Source organism: Salmo salar, chromosome ssa03 (assembly GCF_905237065.1).
Source record: "Salmo salar chromosome ssa03, Ssal_v3.1, whole genome shotgun sequence".
Classification (NCBI taxonomy): Eukaryota; Metazoa; Chordata; class Actinopteri; order Salmoniformes; family Salmonidae; genus Salmo; species Salmo salar.
Genome location: NC_059444.1, coordinates 22,471,763 through 22,490,404, shown reverse-complemented (window position 1 = coordinate 22,490,404; position 18,642 = coordinate 22,471,763). Strand labels below are relative to the sequence as shown.

Below are 18,642 nucleotides of genomic sequence, written 5' to 3'. Positions count from 1 at the left end.
TGATCAACACACACACACACACACACACACACACACACACACACACACACACACACACACACACACACACACACACACACACACACACACACACACACACACACACACACACACACACACACACACACACACACACACACACATTCCATTTAACAATGCTACTTTAATCCCTGCCCACACTACCCCGGTACACCTCGGTCTCCATATCATATCAACACTTATTACATTATGTGCTGACATACTGAACACAGTCTGGGAAACGGTCTACACTTTTTAGCAGGGCACGAATTCATGGCCCTTCCTTGATTTAGCCCCTTATCGAATAGCAGCTTCATTCTGTACTTATCTCCTTCCCAAATACCCCCTCCTCTACCCCTGCATCCCCCCTCCTCCACCAGCCCTACCTGCCAGGGCATCAGAGAGACACACTCTCCTCTGTGCTAATGCCAGAGTAATGGGGTTTTGTACTGTGTAAAGGGATTATTGCAATCCAATCAGGAGGTGCTGAGATCACCATGTGTCAGGCAAACACTGGCTAATCCCCTTACTGCTGGGTTTACAGCTGCCAAAGGTGCTCAATAAAATCAGAATGAAATAACGCTCGATGAGGAGCTAGCGCTCGGCTCAGGGCTGCTCAGAGCTGTCGATGACGTTGAGGCAGGGCTGGAGCCTCGTAATGAACTAGAATAGAGCACCTGGGTAGGAGAAGGACATATACACATACTGTATAAGCTGTTTGGTTTTACACTGATGGGGTGGTTCACAAATGGCACCCTATTCCCTATATACTGTAATGCACTACTTTTGACCAGAGCCCATCAAATGGAGTGCACTAAATAGGGAATAGGGGGCCATTTTGGACGTAGACATGGAGATGCCAGGAAAAGGAACTAGCGTACAACGGCAACTTACACAGTACAGTGAGGTAGCTACAGTATCACAGTATCACATTTTTGGAAATCCTGGATTAAGATTATATGGGATATGTCCCAGATGACACTACTTTTGACCAGAGCCCATCAAAGAGAGTGCAATATAAAGGGAACAGGGTGCCATTTGGGACACAGCCATAGAATAGGGGGTATCATGGAAGATTAAGACCTGCTCCTGAACACATATTGTGCTTTCCAACATAAATGCTCCCGATAGGCTTTTCCTCTGACACTGTCCTGTATTAAAGTGATTAAACAACATATTACTTCATATACACATTGTGCCTGCGACATTGTGGTGTAAATCAACACTCCAAATTACACCTCAGCACACACCCTCACACTCAAAATAACTTCCGACTTAGCGGCTTCGCAAACCCCTAATCTATATAGACTCCAAGCAGTATAATCTATAACACTTACTGGGCCAACAACAAAAGACAAGATAATGTGCTTTATATATAGGGCAAGTTAATCCGCTTAAGACACAGCCAAGTCTCTGTATGAAGTCATATTCTGAACAAGTCACATGGGAAAAAGTAATACATTAACATAGATAAGATGGTGCAAGCCATTTCTCAAATTAAAATCAGTCGGGGATCATGATGTTGTGGGATTTGCAGCTTTACAGAAGGCAATTAATTTTGAGTGTAAAAAACTTAGTAAGCAATTATGCTTTTTTCTGACACCCACAGTTTTAATCACTCTACAATGTACTGTAAGTATGCAGCTCGTACTGTTGGTACTGTCATTCTGTACTGCTTGTGAAAACTCAATATCATTTCAGAATAGTGCTGGTCTGACTCTGGTCATATGATATGTCTGAGGAAACTACTCAGAACATTTATTTTGGCTAGATGAACAATCACTTTTAAGAAAGGGCATTATGGACTTCAGTGTTGATGTCCATAAGAATTGCTATGGTGTTTGGAATATATACAGACCACTAAAAACATATCAACTGAAATACAGACTACTAAAAACATATAAAGTACTATACAAACTACTAACAACGTATCAACTGAAATACAGACCACAAAAAACATATAAACTAAAATACAAACTACTAACAACGTATCAACTAAAATACAAACTACTAACAACGTATCAACTAAAATACAAACTACTAACAACGTATCAACTAAAATACAAACTACTAACAACGTATCAACTAAAATACAAACTACTAACAACGTATCAACTAAAATACAAACTACTAACAACGTATCAACTAAAATACAAACTACTAACAACGTATCAACTAAAATACAAACTACTAACAACGTATCAACTAAAATACAGACTGCTAAAAACATTTCAACTAAAATACAGACTGCTAAAAACATTTCAACTAAAATACAGACCACAAAAACATATAAACTAAAATACTGACTACTAACAACGTATCAACTAAAAGCTTATCACACACAGTACTGAACAAAGAAAAAGTATCCCTTGACCTGAAAGCTTCAGGAAAAACAAAAAAGGGAAACATCAACCCTTCTCTACCAAGAAGATGGCAATATTTTGATTTTACTGGATCACAATTGCAGTTGTTGTTGACTGCATTTGGCCTGTAGTTGTAGTTCTATCTCTAAGACAGAGACAGTTCAGCTGTGAAAGAGGGACCCCCTGTGAGGAGATGAAAATGGGCTGGAGAGAAGAGAGGGGAGGGAGAGAGGGGGGGGGGGGGGGAGAGGGGGAAGAGAAGAGAGTGAGTGGAGAGAAAGAGGAGAGAAGATAGAGGAAAGGGGGAGGAGGAGAGAGAGGAGAGGGGGAGGAGGAGAGAGAGAGGAGAGGGGGGATTAATTGCAGGAGAAGAGAGAGGCGTGCCCCTGGATCTGCCCCAGTCTCTTGCAGTATGTAATGAAGCAGGGTATTCAGGATGGGGGGTGGGGCCAGGGGCACAGTCGGCAGTGGGAAGGCAGGGATCGTGGCTCACACCTCCTGGGTAATTTGCCTTTGCTTCCCTGCCCTGGCTGGCTCCAATATGTACCAACCCACCAAAGGCCCAGTATCATCAACACTGAACAGAACCTCTCCAATGACGGCCTCATGGCCCAGTTCATTCTCATATTTAAACTGGCGTACGTGGGAGGACGGGACAAACAATTTGGCCGATCCGTTGAAAATGGGCTCAGTTGAGTAGCAGCACATGTTACTATCTGCTGCCAGGGAGTTGTCCAAGGTACTGAAGCTCACAGAGCTTTCTCTCACATTACCCTGCTGCTCCACTCACTGCCAGTCAGTCAGAATAGCACAGCCAGACAGAGGGTGAACCGTTGTGTGTGTGCGTTCATGTGCATGTCTGTGTGTCTCATACACTCCCAGCGTAAATCTCAGGGGCAATTAAGAGCTTCATGCCAATTGAACACATCCCAGGGCCCTTCTATCACTGTGAGAAGCATATGATGCATGTAGACTCAGAGCAGGAGGACAGAGTTATGTGAAGAATAGCTATGTATTGCAATGATGGTAGACTGAGTTTTTCAGAATCAATGGATATTTTAATCTGTGGGAAAAGAAGACATGTGGAACAAGCCAGCTCATGGAAATGTGGCTGTAATGAGATGAATAGAAACAAATAGAGATGGTGCCGGAGAGAGAGAGAGAGAGATGGAGTAGGAGGAGAGCAAGAAAGAGACTGTGCGAGAGAGAAAGAAAAAGAAAGACAGATGGGATAGAGAGAGAGATGAGACACAACGACAGACAGACAGACAGACAGACAGACAGACAGACAGACAGACAGACAGACAGACAGACAGACAGACAACCAGTCACAGACAGACAGACAAACAGTCAGACAGAAATAAGGATATAGTGATGTTTACCAGGATCATGTGTCCAGTGGAGATGTCCATGTTGGAATGGACGGGTTCCTCAGACCAGGAAGAGGTGGAGCTTCGTGCCGAGGGGCTGACCATGGGCCCCCCGTCGCTGAATTGGGACGACACACTGTTGAGCCGTGATGACACACTGTGCATCGGCTCTGGACGCTCCGCCGGCGGCTTGACCGACATCCGCTGACGACACAGCTCCTAGGAGCAGAAGGAGGGACATGGGTAGACTATGAGCACAGTAACAAAGTAAACTCACTTATTCCGTGAAATACATGTTTTTCATATCCTAATGTTTCTTAAGACCTACCTATACAGAAACAATGTATTTTTATGGTATACATTAAATTGATTATTAATAGGCTGTTTAAAAAATAAACTCAGCAAAAAATAAATGTCCCTTTTTCAGCACCCTGTCTTTCAAAGATCATTAGTAAAAATCCAAATAACTTCACAGATCTACATTGTAAAGGGTTTAAACACTGTTTCCCATGCTTGTTCAATGAACCATAAACAATTAATGAACATGCACCTGTGGAACGGTCGTTAAGACACTAACACCTTACAGACGGTAGGTAATTAAGGTCACAGTTATGAAAACTTAGGACACTAAAGAGGTCTTTCTACTGACTCTGAAAAACACCAAAAGAAAGATGCCCAGGGTCCCTGCTCATGTCGCCAGGGCAATAAATTGCAATGTCCCTACTGTGAGACGCCTAAGACAGCGCTACAGGGAGACAGGACGGACAGCTGATTTTCCTCGCAGTGGCAGACCACGTGTAACAACACCTGCACATGATCAGTACATCTGAACATCACACCTGCGGGACAGGTACAGGATGGCAACAACAACTGCCTGAGTTACACCAGGAACGCACAATCCCTCCATCAGTGCTCAGACTGTCCACAATAGGCTGAGAGAGGCTGGACTGAGGGCTTGTAGGCCTGTTGTAAGGCAGGTCCTCACCAGACATCACCGGCAACAACATCGCTGGACCAGACAGGACTGGCAAAAAGTGCTCTTCACTGACAAGTCGCGGGTGATGGTTGGATTCGCGTTTATCGTCGAAGGAATGAGCGTTACACCGAGGCCTGTACTCTGGAGCGGGATCGAACTGGAGGTAGAGGGTCCGTCATGGTCTGGGGCGGTGTGTCACAGCATCATCGGACTGAGCTTGTTGTCATTGCAGGCAATCTCAATGCTGTGCGTTACAGGGAAGATATCCTCCTCCCTCACCTCGTACCCTTCCTGCAGGCTCATCCTGACATGACCCTCCAGCATGACAATGCCACCAGCCATACTGCTCGTTCTGTGTGTGATTTCCTGCAAGACAGGAATGTCAATGTTCTGCCATGGCCAGCGAAGAGCCTGGGTCTCAATCCCATTGAGCACATCTGGGATCTGTTGGATCAGAGGGCTAGGGCCATTCCCCCCATGTCTGGGAACTTGCAGGTGCCTTGGTGGAAGAGTGGGGTAACATCTCACAGCAAGAACGGGCAAATCTGGTGCAGTCCATGAGGAGGAGATGCATTGCAGTACTTAATGCAGCTGGTGGCCACACCAGATACTGACTGTTACTTTTGATTTTGACCCCCCCCCCTTTGTTCAGGGACACATTATTCCATTTCTGTTAGTCACATGACTGTGGAACTTGTTCAGTTTATGTCTCAGTTGTTGAGTCTTATGTTCTTACAAATATTTACACATGTTAAGTTTTCTGAAAAGAAACGCAGTTGACAGTGAGAGGACGTTTATTTTTTTGCTGAGTTTAGATGTTCCTAAGGCGTCATAGGCTGCTTCTTGCTTCCAAGCGGTTTTGGTGTTAATGACCATGTTAATGACCATCTCCAAGGAAACGGCTGCCGTCGCTAAATTTACGTCACTATTATACACTACCTTTGGGATTGCACATTCACAATCAATGAGGGTTTGACTGATGTCATATAATTTTTGCTAATGCGCACATTAACATTTACAGTTTGCATACTATCAGCTTACATGATGTTGGTGGCTTGGCACGTCTAATGAAAATACAAAAGGCCTACATAAAAGGCCCTTCTGTAGAGTAATTTTAGTATTTTGAATTCGAGCATGTGTTCAACCTGTTATTTCAGTAATACTGAAATATTATTAGAGGAATATTTAAGGAATGCTGAAATAGTTATTACATTTTCTCTAAGACAATGTGTTCAAATTATTATTTTTCTCTGCTTCATGATCTGGGGCTGCATTCCAAATGGCACCATATTCCTTTTCTAGTGCACTACTTTTGACCAGGGCCCAAGGGGGAATATATAGGGAATAGGGTACCATTTAAGACGTAACCCTGGTGTCAGTCTGTTATACTGTATATGGTTGATCACCATGTTGTATTGTAGGATGTGGAGGAATGCTGAAAACAAAAACCCTTCGTCAAAAGATACATCTGTTCTCCAGTGTGAGCCAGAGACAGACGATGGAATGACATTTTCTCTAATAATCAGTTCAAATGATGCTTTTTCTCAGTCACAGCTGAGCGAGGATTTCTGTTGGGGTAGCAGTGATGTAGCCTAGCTAATGTCAGAGGACGTCTAGCTACACATGCTCCAGTCATTAGGAGAGAGATAATCATGATTAACATTTGCTGTGAGTGACAACACAAGTCATTTCACCATCCCTTCATTATCTCACTACTCCTCATTCTCCCTCTGACCTCGATCTATTGTCTGTCGTCTAAACCATAACCATGGCAATTAGGTCTGTCTGTGTTTTACCAGCACCCATACACTTAGTACCATTAACTGGTAAGGGTATACTGTGTGCTTACACTCTGCTTCAGCGGAAGCACACACAATATCTGCAACGGTATCGAAAAATACAGGAATCCAGCTAGTCATATTTCTATTAACATGCTATAAGTCTAGTAGCTTATTACCACTAAATTCCTGCAAAAATCTGTCCGTCTGCCTGCCTGCGTGACCGTCTATCTGCTTGCTTGACCATCTATCTCCCTGCCTGTCTGTCTGTCTGCCAGCCAGCTCGCTTATCTGTCCCCGCAGCCACCAGGGAGGGCCTGCCTCTCCCCCATCCCCCTGCTACAACCCCATTACAGCCAGCCAGACAGCCACAGTGTTACTGCACGCTCTAACATTCACATTGAAACAACTCTACATGCTGAACTTTGTACCAGTTAAAAGTTCTAATAAAAAAAGCCCCATATGAAAATGGCCTCTCCTGAGATATTCAATTAGCTGCCTGCAAAAAGCCCAAATGAACCAGGCGAGGAGAAAAAAAGAAAAACGTTCCACCAAGGTCGGGTTTACATTGAATAACACATTATTTACAGCTTCAGTATGGCACTGCCCAGGCAATGGAGAAATGAACAGCGTCCCAAATAGTACCCTATTCCCTATATAGTGCATTACTTTTGATCAAAACCTGGTCAAAAGTAGTGCACTATATAGGGAATAGAGTGCCATTTGAGATGCAGTTCAGATATATCTTAATTTATGGGTTATTGATTTTCATCTATACACTTAATCAGCAATTTATGCCCCTGCATTCCAAATGGCACCATATTCCTTTTCGAGTGCACTGCTTTTGACCAGGGCCCAAGGGGGAATATGTAGGGAATAGGGTACCATTTAAGACGCAACCCTGGGGCCAGTCTGTTATACTGTATATGGTTGATCACCATGTTGTATTGTAGGATGTGGAGGAATGTTGAAAACAAAAACCCTTCGTCAAAAGATACATCTGTTCTCCAGTGTGAGCCAGACGATGTTTCATGTTTCATTATTCATGCTTCCAAATGATGTTAGAAAACAAGCTATGGCTGTGTTATGTTATATTTCTCACACACAAATCTGGAATTGAACACAGATTTTTTTTGTTTAAGCGTACATTGTAGAAATGAAGAAAAATGTTTCATGATGGAAATGTATTCCAATTGGTTTGGTTCTGATGATACAGAAAGCACTAGCTATCTCACAAAACAAAGTCTGGCCTGACATAATATAACATTTAAAAAATGGACAAAGACACAAGAGGCCTATGAGTCATGTGACTCCCAAATGTGTCCCAAATGGCACCCTATTCCCATAGGGCTCTGGTCAAAAGCAGTGCACAAAATAGGGATTATGGTACCATTTGTGAAGCATCCATACATCACCCTGGCCAGTGTGGGCGAGCCTCCAACACCAGTCCATAGCTGAGTCTCAAATGGAACGCTATTCCATTGGGCTCTGGCCCAAATGTGTGCATTATATAGGGAATAGGGTGCCATTTGGGATGTAGGCCATCTATAATAGAGTGCTAATAGGGAGGGTGGCAGAGGGTAGCAACGCTACAACAGCACAGGGTTTGCATGCCCTCCAACAAATGTAGGGGCCATTCTCACCGCTTTGCCTTCATGCTAAAACAAATAATCAAACAAGCAAACCCTCTGGAACAATGTGGTGGAGAGACAGAAAGAGAGAGGAAATGGAGAGAGAGACGGACAGAGAGAGAGAGAGAGAGAGAGAGAGAGAGAGAGAGAGAGAGAGAGAGAGAGAGGTGGGTGGCTGGGCAGAGAGAGAGGGTGGGTGGGTGGGTGGCTGGGCAGAGAGAGAGAGGAGTGAGAGGGAGGAGGACAGAGGAAGAAGGCCAGAGAAGGATAACATAAGCCTCAGTAGACTGTTCAACAGTATGACAGGCAGTTCCCATGTCTCGCTTGGCTATCAAGGGAGAAGGAGACTGACAGAGAGGTATCATCCACAATATCCCCCAAGATGAAAGCCAACAGCAAGCACTCAGGTACGACAGGCGGCCTGTCAATCAAGCTTTTCTCTCTCAGTGTCAACATCATACTTTCACAACACAGGAAAATATGCCTGACAACTTGGAGACCTAGCGAAGGCTCAGAGGATTCTGTGATAAACAGAAAGCTGGTTGGACACTAACGCAACGGGAGCGTTGTGTGTGGGGGTATATAGACGTGTGTAAGTGTGTGTGAGCATGGCCTCAGACAGACGCACCCAGGGTCTGGGTCATTAGCATGCAGCAAGGCTGTGAGAATCTGTGTGTGTCAGGCTGCCCGCTGCTACCCCTCTGCTTTAATTGCATGTAGCTCTAAAGAGTCCCCTGCTACTGGGCCACACACACACACACACACACACACACACACACACACACACACACACACACACACACACACACACACACACACACACACACACACACACACACACACACACACACACACACACACACTTAAAATATTTGCGTTTTAGTTGCATGGCCAAGGTGGTAAATGCATTAGGAAAAGCCAGTGACTCCTACTGGAATTGTGTAAAGGCACAGTAAACATTAATTAAGTGGAAATGTGCAGGAGCCCAGCAGTAAGTGGATCATGAAAATGATTTAAGACTAATAAAACTATCCAGCCACCTTGTTGGTTAATATGAAATACATCCTATAATGTCACAGTAAAACATATATATTTCAAAGTAGAAACACCACCTCTTCAATGAGTATCTTAAATAATCCCACGACACACCCCCATCCCCCCCTCCCTGAAAGAAAAGCCCCAAAAACAACTAACACCCTTGCCTTTCGTGAACTAACACTAGCACTTGGCTTTTCTCTACTAGCACTGACTTAGCTGATAGCTACTTTACTGAGAAAAAATGTACTTAATATGACTGAGATATGTTGTTTCCCACCTAGCTATCGTAAGATGAATGCACTAACTGTAAGTCACTGGAAAAGAGTGTCTGCTCTATGACTAAAATGTAAATGCAGATTGAAACAAAGTTGAATACCCTACACTGGTATTATTTATTGAAATAAGAATGACGTGAGAAACGCACCTACAGTAAAATGTAAATACTAAAGAGAAGGGCATTCTTAAATCACTGCTCACCGGACTGCCCTCATTTAAAAACATAAGGGAGAAATGGTCAGTGGTGGAAATGTAAATCTAACTCTTTCCTTAAAAAGGCACTTAATATTGTATTATATTAATTGGACTTGTAGGCCGTTGGATAATTACGCCAGTTAGAGAGTGGAATTTAAATGATTTCCAGCACAGACAAACACTGCCACCCGCAAACCTGTTGGGTTCATATCATTTTACATTTTCCCAATTCCCAAACACTCAGAATGGAATGGAATCTACTCCACAGTAAGAAAAATGTCAAATACAGATGTAAATTACACCACATAAAATGTATCTATTATACAATCCAAGTAGATTAATTAACAAGTGCACACACTCAAAACAATGTAAAATACACTGAGATCCTCCGTTTTCATCAATGAAAAAACAAGACCACACAGATCAAGTCATCTGGATTTTTTGGCGTCCGTCACAACTGGTCCCCTATTCACTAAATAGTGCACTACTTTTGACCAGGGCCCATAGGGATAGGGTACCATTTGGGACGCAGACATTGAAATAAAGACGAACTAAAGTCTGACATATATCCTCTTACCTGATAGGTGGAGGTAGCATCGCTGCCTGTGTCTGTTCCCAGGTTGGTGAGCTTCTCCTTGAGCTTGTGGTGAGAGCGGTGTCGGAGGCAGTAGACCACAGTGGAGGCCAGCAGCACAGCCACGATACACAGGATAGATACCACTGTCAGGATCATGTACTTGGTGGACTCGGCTGTGCTGTACTTGGTAGGGATCTGGTTTATCTGGCTTCTCTGTAGGTAGGGGGACGGAGAGGGACGGAGGGGGGGGGGGGGCGGAGGAGGGGGAAAGAGAGAGGGAGAGAGAGGATTACACATTATTACATGATGAGAGGATGGTATAAGACTTCACGCATTTTCTTTATCTAAAAATGTTGATGTTTTGGTTGGACATACAGTTGAAGTCGGAAGTTTACATACACTTAGGTTGGAGTCATTAAAACTTGTTTTTCAACCACTCCACACATTTCTTGTTAACAAACTATAGTTTTGGCAAGTCGGTTAGGACAGCTACTTTGTGCATGACACAAGTCATTTTTCCAACAATTGTTTACAGACAGATTATTTCACTTATAATTCACTGTATCACAATTCCAGTGGGTCAGAAGTTTACATACACTAAGTTGACTGTGCCTTTTAAACAGCTTGGAAAATTCCAGAAAATGATGTCATGGCTTTAGAAGCTTCTGATAGGCTAATTGACATCATTTGAGTCAATTGAAGGTGTACCTGTGGATGTATTTCAAGTCCTACCTTCAAACTCAGTGCCTCTTTGCTTGACATCATGGGAAAATCAAAAGAAATCAACCAAGACCTCAGAAAAATCAATTATAGACCTCCACAAGTCTGATTCATCCTTGGGAGCAATTTCCAAACGCCTGAACGTACCACGTTCATCTGTACAAACAATAGTACGCAAATATAAACACCATGGGACCACGCAGCCGTCATACCGCTCAGGAAGGAGACGCGTTCTGTCTCCTAGAGATGAACGTACTTTGGTGCGAAAAGTGCAAATCAATCCCAGAACAACAGAAAATGACCTTGTGAAGATGCTGGAGGAAACAGGTACAAAAATATCTATATCCACAGTAAAATGAGTCCTATATTGACATAACCTGAAAGCAAGGAAGAAGCCACTGCTCCAAAACCGCCATAAAAAAGCCGGACTACGGTTTGCAACTGCACATGGGGACAAAGATCGTACTTTTTGGAGAAATGTCCTCTGGTTTGATGATACAAAAATAGAACTGTTTGGCCATAATGACCATCGTTATGTTTGGAGGAAAAAGGGGGAGGCTTGCAAGCCGAAGAACACCATCCCAACCGTGAAGTACGGGGGTGGCAGCATCATGTTGTGGGGGTGCTTTGCTGCAGGAGGGACTGGTGCACTTAACAAAATAGATGGCATCATGAGGGAGGAAAATTACGTGGATATATTGAAGCAACATCTCAAGACATCAGTCAGGAAGTTAAAGCTTGGTCGCAAATGGGTCTTTCAAATGGACAATGACCCCAAGCATACTTCCAAAGTTGTGTCAAAATGGCTTAAGGACAACAAAGTCAAGGTATTGGAGAAGCCATCACAAAGCCCTGACCTCAATCCCATAGAACATTTGTGGGCTGAACTGAAAAAGCGTGTGCGAGCAAGGAGGCCTACAAACCTGACTCAGTTACACAAGCTCTGTCAGGAGGAATGGGCCAAAATTCACCCAACTTATTGTGGGAAGCTTGTGGAAGACTACCCGAAACGTTTGACCCAAGTTAAACAATTTAAAGGCAATGCTACCAAATACTAATTGAGTGTATGTAAACTTCTGACCCACTGGGAATGTGATGAAAGAAACAAAAGCTGAATTAAATCATTCTCTCTACTATTATTCTGACATTTCACATTCTTAAAATAAAGTGGTGATCATAACTGACATAAGACAGGGAATTTTTTACGAGGATTAAATGTCAGGGATTGTGAAAAACTGAGTTTAAATGTTTTTGGCTAAGGTGTATGTAAACTTCGACTTCAACTGTAAGTATGCACATCGATGTTGCAGATAAAAATCTGATCATGTTTTTGTTCCATCATCTGTGCGTAATAGTGCACTAAATATGTAAATTCCCCAAGTAGAAAAACAAAATATAGATTATTTAGGAACAAATTGAATAAAATAATATATTTTGAAATCAGTAACGCAACCACTGTTTGCTTCATTGGACACAATAGTTTTCCTGCTGTATTTTTCTTATCACATCATTACAAACAGTAGAACCTGTGACTCGTAGCCAATGACTAGTTGAGTAGCTACAACCTGTCAAGCACTTAATCCACTGCCAAGAAAAATACATCTAAAAGCAAACATTGGGATGTGAAACAACCTACTTCATTTTGCACAGTACATTGCTAGGAAGAAAGCCCAACAATATACAGAGTGCTAAATTAAAACACCATATAAACCTACACTCAAATAGGCTACATATGGAAAAAGCTTTACATGTACAGAAACATATTAGAGAAGGGAAATTCATTATGTTACTCATTAAAAGCAGACTGTCTTACTGCTACATGGAATTAATTTCAGAGGACAGTGATCTATGGATAATGGCCCTGCTCCATTCTAACTGGGATGCATTCCAAGTGGCATCCTATTCCCTTCATAGTGTACTACTTTTGAACAGGGTCTCTAGGATCCCATTTGGGAAAAGGAATAGAGTGCCATTTGGGACACAGCCCCAGCCACAGTAAATCAACAATAGCCTGATAATTATCTCTCATTAGAAACAGCATAAATGATGTTAGCAACAATACGGAGCAGGGGGAAGAATGAAGAGACGAGAGCTGCAAATTGCAATCCCAACTACCAGACCTACAATTCCCCCTTTTTACAGAATTTTCAAAGGAAATCAATAATGAGAAAGGCTTGGTTGCTTGGCTTGACTCTCTGCAGCTTGCTACAAGATGGGAATAATTCGTTAACCAATTTTTCTTCTTTTTTACATCCTCTTTGTAGTGTTACAAAAAAATATATATTTTCCAACCCCCCTCTCTCTCACAATTATAAATGTCTCACTAGGCTATTCATTATCTTGTTCTAATAGTAATGTAATGCTATGTATTCAGCGTGCCACATTCTATTTTCTACCCTGTATTACATTGCAGAAATGCAAGGCCCTCATTTAGTGAAGGCTCTTTTTATCTCTTCATCATAAAGACCTGGCAAACAAATATTGTGGGTCTAAAAAAAATGAAAAAGCCTGGTGGAACCTGGTCGGTCGGTGGCAGGCCACGGGTCATTGGGATTAGGGCCGGACCAGTCTGCATCCCAGTTAATGGAAATGTGTGTTGAAAGAGGCTGTGATGGCATCCCAAATGGCATCCTATTCCCTATATGAGCACTACTTTTGACCAAGGCTTTGGTCAAAAGTAGTGCACTATATAGGGAATAGCGTGCAATTTGGGACATAGCCTGTGAGATGGGCTCTGCTTGGGCCTGCCTGCCTGTCACAGACGTGTAAGCCCCTGGGAGGTGGAAGGGTGGAAGGGAAGGGGCGGCCAACGAGCGCTGTACAAGGATTGTTCTGGAATGCCTTGTGTTGTGAGGCTATGAAGCAGGGTACCCCACCACTACACTCAGCGGTGTAGATCTGTTCCCCCTGATTTAATTCATAGCTGGCTGTATTCAGCACCTTGAAAGAATGGACGCAGAAAGCCCCACAAAGGGAGACAACAGTTGCCCAATGCTTTGTGGGGTCCAACTTGCCTGGGAGCATTAAGTCCTACTGTAAAGCCTGGTTGAATGGTAATGTGATGGTGTTAAAAGGAAACAGTGGAAAGCTCTCTTATCTCTTGTCTCACTAAGGCCCTCAGTGCTATGAAGAAAACTAGCATTTCTCAGTCTGGGAGGTAGAATCCAAAAAAAGACTATATTATTTCTAAAGATTATATTCTAAAAGATTTTTAACATTCTATTTCCACTGACCTTCTCTCAGTCCCTGGGAGAAAAAAAGAATGTAACGCTCTGATGTATCTTACAGAAATATTGCAAAATGGACTGAGCAGAATGTTTATTGTAAACACCCTCATTAATAACAAATTTTAACTGCATGACACACTTGCTTTGATTCCAATGATCTTCTGCAAAATATATTTTTTACACAGATCAAATGACTTCATTTGTATTTTTGTTTTGTCAAATTACATTTCATAGAGAAAGATTGATGGCATCTTGCTTGGATAGTAATGGCCATATTTAGTCTTAAATCTGTAACTGTTCACTCATTCCTCACTGGACAGACGCTTTAGCTTCTAATACTTACTCACTCTCTTCTTCATAGCTGCCTTCTTATGCCTCTCTCTCTCTCTCTCTCTCCTCTCTCGATTCAAACAAATGATCCCTGACTTCCCCTGCTTAATCAACATTGGGTGCGGTTGTCAGTGAAGTAGGGACGTTTTAAATCACATCTATGAAAAATGAGGAGCTGAGGTTCTGATTGTGGTGCAGAACCACAGAACCAGATGCTGTGGCATAGAGCAAAAACATAATAATAATAATAATTAAAAAGCTTGCAGAAGGAGAATGTTCCAAATAAATATGCCTATACAGTGTGTGTGATTATTACCTGAAGGCCACATTTTTTTCCTTCATGCATTTACAAATAAAATTGAACACCAAAAGAATGTGTTACCTTTTATTCGGTACAAAAGCAACATAGAATAGAGATGACCAGGCAGGCCAGACAGACATACAGACGGACAGACAGAGAATCTTCTCTTTAATACTGCCGCTCCAGGGCCTTAATTTCCTACTCTCTCTCCAAAGGCTTAGCACTTTCAATCAAATGACATGGCAACATCTTGACGCACAGAGGACTGTGTAAGACTGAATCACATTATATATGGAAATAAATGCAGAAACATTTGCATTTCTTAATTATGTTTGGTCAAAAATAGATTAACAAAAAATATATGTGCCAGTATGAATATATATGTATTTTTAAATCATGAATTGACACACATTTCCTTGAAAACAAATATGATTGATATAAAGATAATTTGTAGTCTGACATCTAATGTTTTACATAATATAAATCACTTAGGCTGCTGTTGGGTTTTTAACTTACATTTGTCTAGCTCAATTTTAAGAAACAAGTATTTGGTTTCAACCATATTTAATGGAATGCAAAAAAAGATATAGAATAAACTGAAAATAATGCCTGAGAGCAAAAGAGAAGGGAGTTCCCTTTATGACGAGAGGTCTATTGTTCATCTGTCCTAAAGTCATTGTACTTGCAAATTTCCATATCACACAGGCAAACGTCACCTGACATACCCAGCTCCTCCTCAGCATGCATTGGAGAAAAACATTAGCATAGCCGTCAAGGATGGATGCTGCACACTACGGGTTCAAGCTTTTCATTTCAACACATATCAGATGTAGGCGAGTCTGCCCAAAATAACACCGATTCTCCTGAGAGAAACAATATCCTATAGGCTGCAATAATCTCAAGAAAGAGAGAGAAAGGATACTTAATTAAAAACCATTCAATTCATGCAGATAAATTCATTCAAATAGATGTATTATTGCTGCAAAATTGCCACCATATAAGACAAGTGTATTTTGCCATACAACCCATAGGTTTTACAGGTTTACAGTATGATGAGAGAAAACTGTTACGATTCTGTTCTATAACGAAACATACAAAATAAAGTTACTAAAACGTTTGAATGAAATGGGCAGAAAAACATGGGCAATACAAATGCAGAGGTGGATTTGAGTAACGGGCTCTTTATTCTCACCTTTATTTTAACGTAGTCATACTGAGACAAAGGTCTCTTCTTCTCTCTTGCAAAATTAGAGACCTCCTAAATCCCATCCAACATGTTTTTCAATTCTTACATTTGAAATAGAAGGCATAGAGAGAGGGCTTGAGTTGAGGGATGTTGGTTGGCTTGGTGAGGGGGTATGACGGATTAGGGGGCTCCCTTAGATAAAAGGCAGATGGATTTCTACAGCTCTGGCTTACTCAAAATCATTGAAAAAAGGTCAGGGGGAGAGAGGCGCCTAACTATTGTTCCCAGCCAGCTACTTGTGAGGAAACAATGATCTCTCCCTAACCTCAGATAATACAATGCCTTTGAAAAGTTCACCCCCATTTACAAAACCTTTCAGCAAACAGGCGTGTGCGCAAACACACACACCCACGCCCACTTTTCAAGAGAGCAATTTAACAATTCAAGAGTGTATAAATTGGTAACACAATTTACCACACATAATATCAAATATATATAGCCCTACTCTACTGGAAGTTACTTCTATTTTATCCCGTTCTTTGGATCTCTGTCTGGCAAACATACCTATACAACTTTGATATTATGCACACTCATATTGTGATTCATGATGGTCCTCCAAATGAATTATATGTACACAACATTAAAACAAGTAAATTATCATAAATTACAACATGAAGTGCCACTATTGCAGGCATAATAACTGTTCTATATTCAACCAGGTCTGCTCACTTCAACGTATCAGAATACCGAAAATACTGAATAGACTAGACAAAAATAAACTCGATAAATATAACGTTATGAATATTTTTTATAAAAAATCTAGATTGTCTAGGCTACAGAAATATGCAGTCCACCCCTGGCAACCGTGAGCCATCAGATCTTCATGATGCGTAAAGTAAACTCCAGGTACTGCACCGCGCTAACTTCTGATTGCTATAAAAGTGTTGTCAAAATAGATCGGAAATGTGAGAGACATTAATACAAATATTATTGTTTGATTTCAGGCTTTGGTTAATTAATATACAGTATTACCAAAGGAGGATTACGCATTGTTATCATATGAAATACAAAAACGCAATGCATGTTGCGCAATTATCTATATTGAGCAGTATCCTAGGCTATAGCCTATGCATGACAAAACAAAATACGTTAATAGAAAAGCATATGATCTCAAAGCACAATCAAAATGATGATCAATACCCTACACAACATACGCCTGCTGAACATGAGATATCTCGAGATGGAGAGAAGCGAAGCCAAGTGGTGTTGCAATAAGCGTGTATTTACCCAAATCCATGTTGAGATGCGACAGAGATTCCTTGAGCTTCAGCTATTCCCTATTCCATCTGAGGGCACGCGCGACACGGCTGCCGATGCACAGACACTAGCAGCGGCGGCGACATCAGCATGAATGACTCTGGTCTTTCGTCTTTCAAAAGTTCACTGCCTCTCTCTTCCATTAATTTCATCTGTGACAAAGGCGCACACACCGCAGCGGTTGCACTGCTCCGTACTCCTCAAATGAGGTGAAAGCTTGGAGAACAATGTAATACACCAACAGATTTTTTTTCTCTCTCGACAAACTCAGAAGTAAGAGAAGCCTCAGCTGTACCAGCACGCTGAAAGCTGCTCCAGTGGAAAGGAGAAGCCCGTGGGTGATTTTATCGCTTTGGAAGACTAGAAAGTGAGAGGCTCCTTATATTCAGCGGTCCTTGAGTCCGTGTCTGTAACAAATCACGTCACATCCACTGGTTGCTATGGTGATGCCTCCACATGTTGTGGACAGTGCAGTGAACATGGTGAAAGCTTGAGGAGAGCTCAGAGCTGGCTGTTGAAAAGCTTGTCGGGAATATGAATGGTCCCTGCGCAATTGCTTGCCTCTCATTTATAAAATTGTTTAGGGTTAGCTTATGGAATAGCCAAACTAGGCTTTCTTTCTATTTATTTTGTTTCCTCTTGGACATGATTACTAATTGTGTCATTCCACGAAATTAGTGCGTTCTGCATCCCTCTGATATTTTAAGTCGAAATTGTGCACCAATATTGAATTTGAAATGCCTGTTATATTAAATGAAGTGCCCTTTAATATTGACCGCATGGAAAATGTAATAAATCTGATGTTTAATATGAATACAAATGAAGCATTGTGTCAAATCCTTCTGTGCACTCTGTGACTTCCAGGAAGATTTCTAACCCCCTTAACAACCAACATTTCTCCAAGTTTTCTGCATCATTGTAAAGCCCTAGTTCTTTTGTTGCTTTGACAAATTCATTTCTGAAGTTAATTATTTATTTCATGTGACTAGTGATTCATTTTAAGGTAAAAATAATATATATAGTGAAACTATTCCTTACATTTTTTTTTCTTCTTAATAAACATTGAACATCTAATAGTCAAATCATAGTGTAAAAGTAGGTGAGCTGGTTCTACTCTTTTAGCACTTTTCTGGTGTTTTGTGGCAGAAAACTGTGGGTCAACCATAACATGTCAACCCTGTTACCCATAGATAGACAGGCTAGACATTTTTTTACAATGTCACATTTTTTGTGAAGCTTGCATTCAATTGCCCAACCCTGTTGCACACAACAAGCTTCCATTCACTCTGTCAAAAGGGGATTTATAGCAGATTTAAGATTACATCGTCAACCCTGTTAC

At 41.7% G+C, this 18,642-nt stretch overlaps 1 protein-coding gene across 2 annotated transcripts in view; it reads right to left on the bottom strand.

The window, feature by feature from the left end:
- Positions 1–18,642, bottom strand: part of LOC106599468 (receptor-type tyrosine-protein phosphatase N2) — a 151,987-nt gene that overhangs the window by 27,386 nt on the left and 105,959 nt on the right. For both annotated transcript variants that reach the window (XM_014190720.2, XM_014190723.2), the window contains 2 exons: positions 10,223–10,435; positions 3,764–3,970 (listed from right to left, as the gene is read on the bottom strand). In XM_014190720.2, the coding sequence (XP_014046195.2) occupies positions 3,764–3,970; positions 10,223–10,435 (420 nt within the window). The remainder of the gene's footprint in view (positions 1–3,763; positions 3,971–10,222; positions 10,436–18,642) is intronic.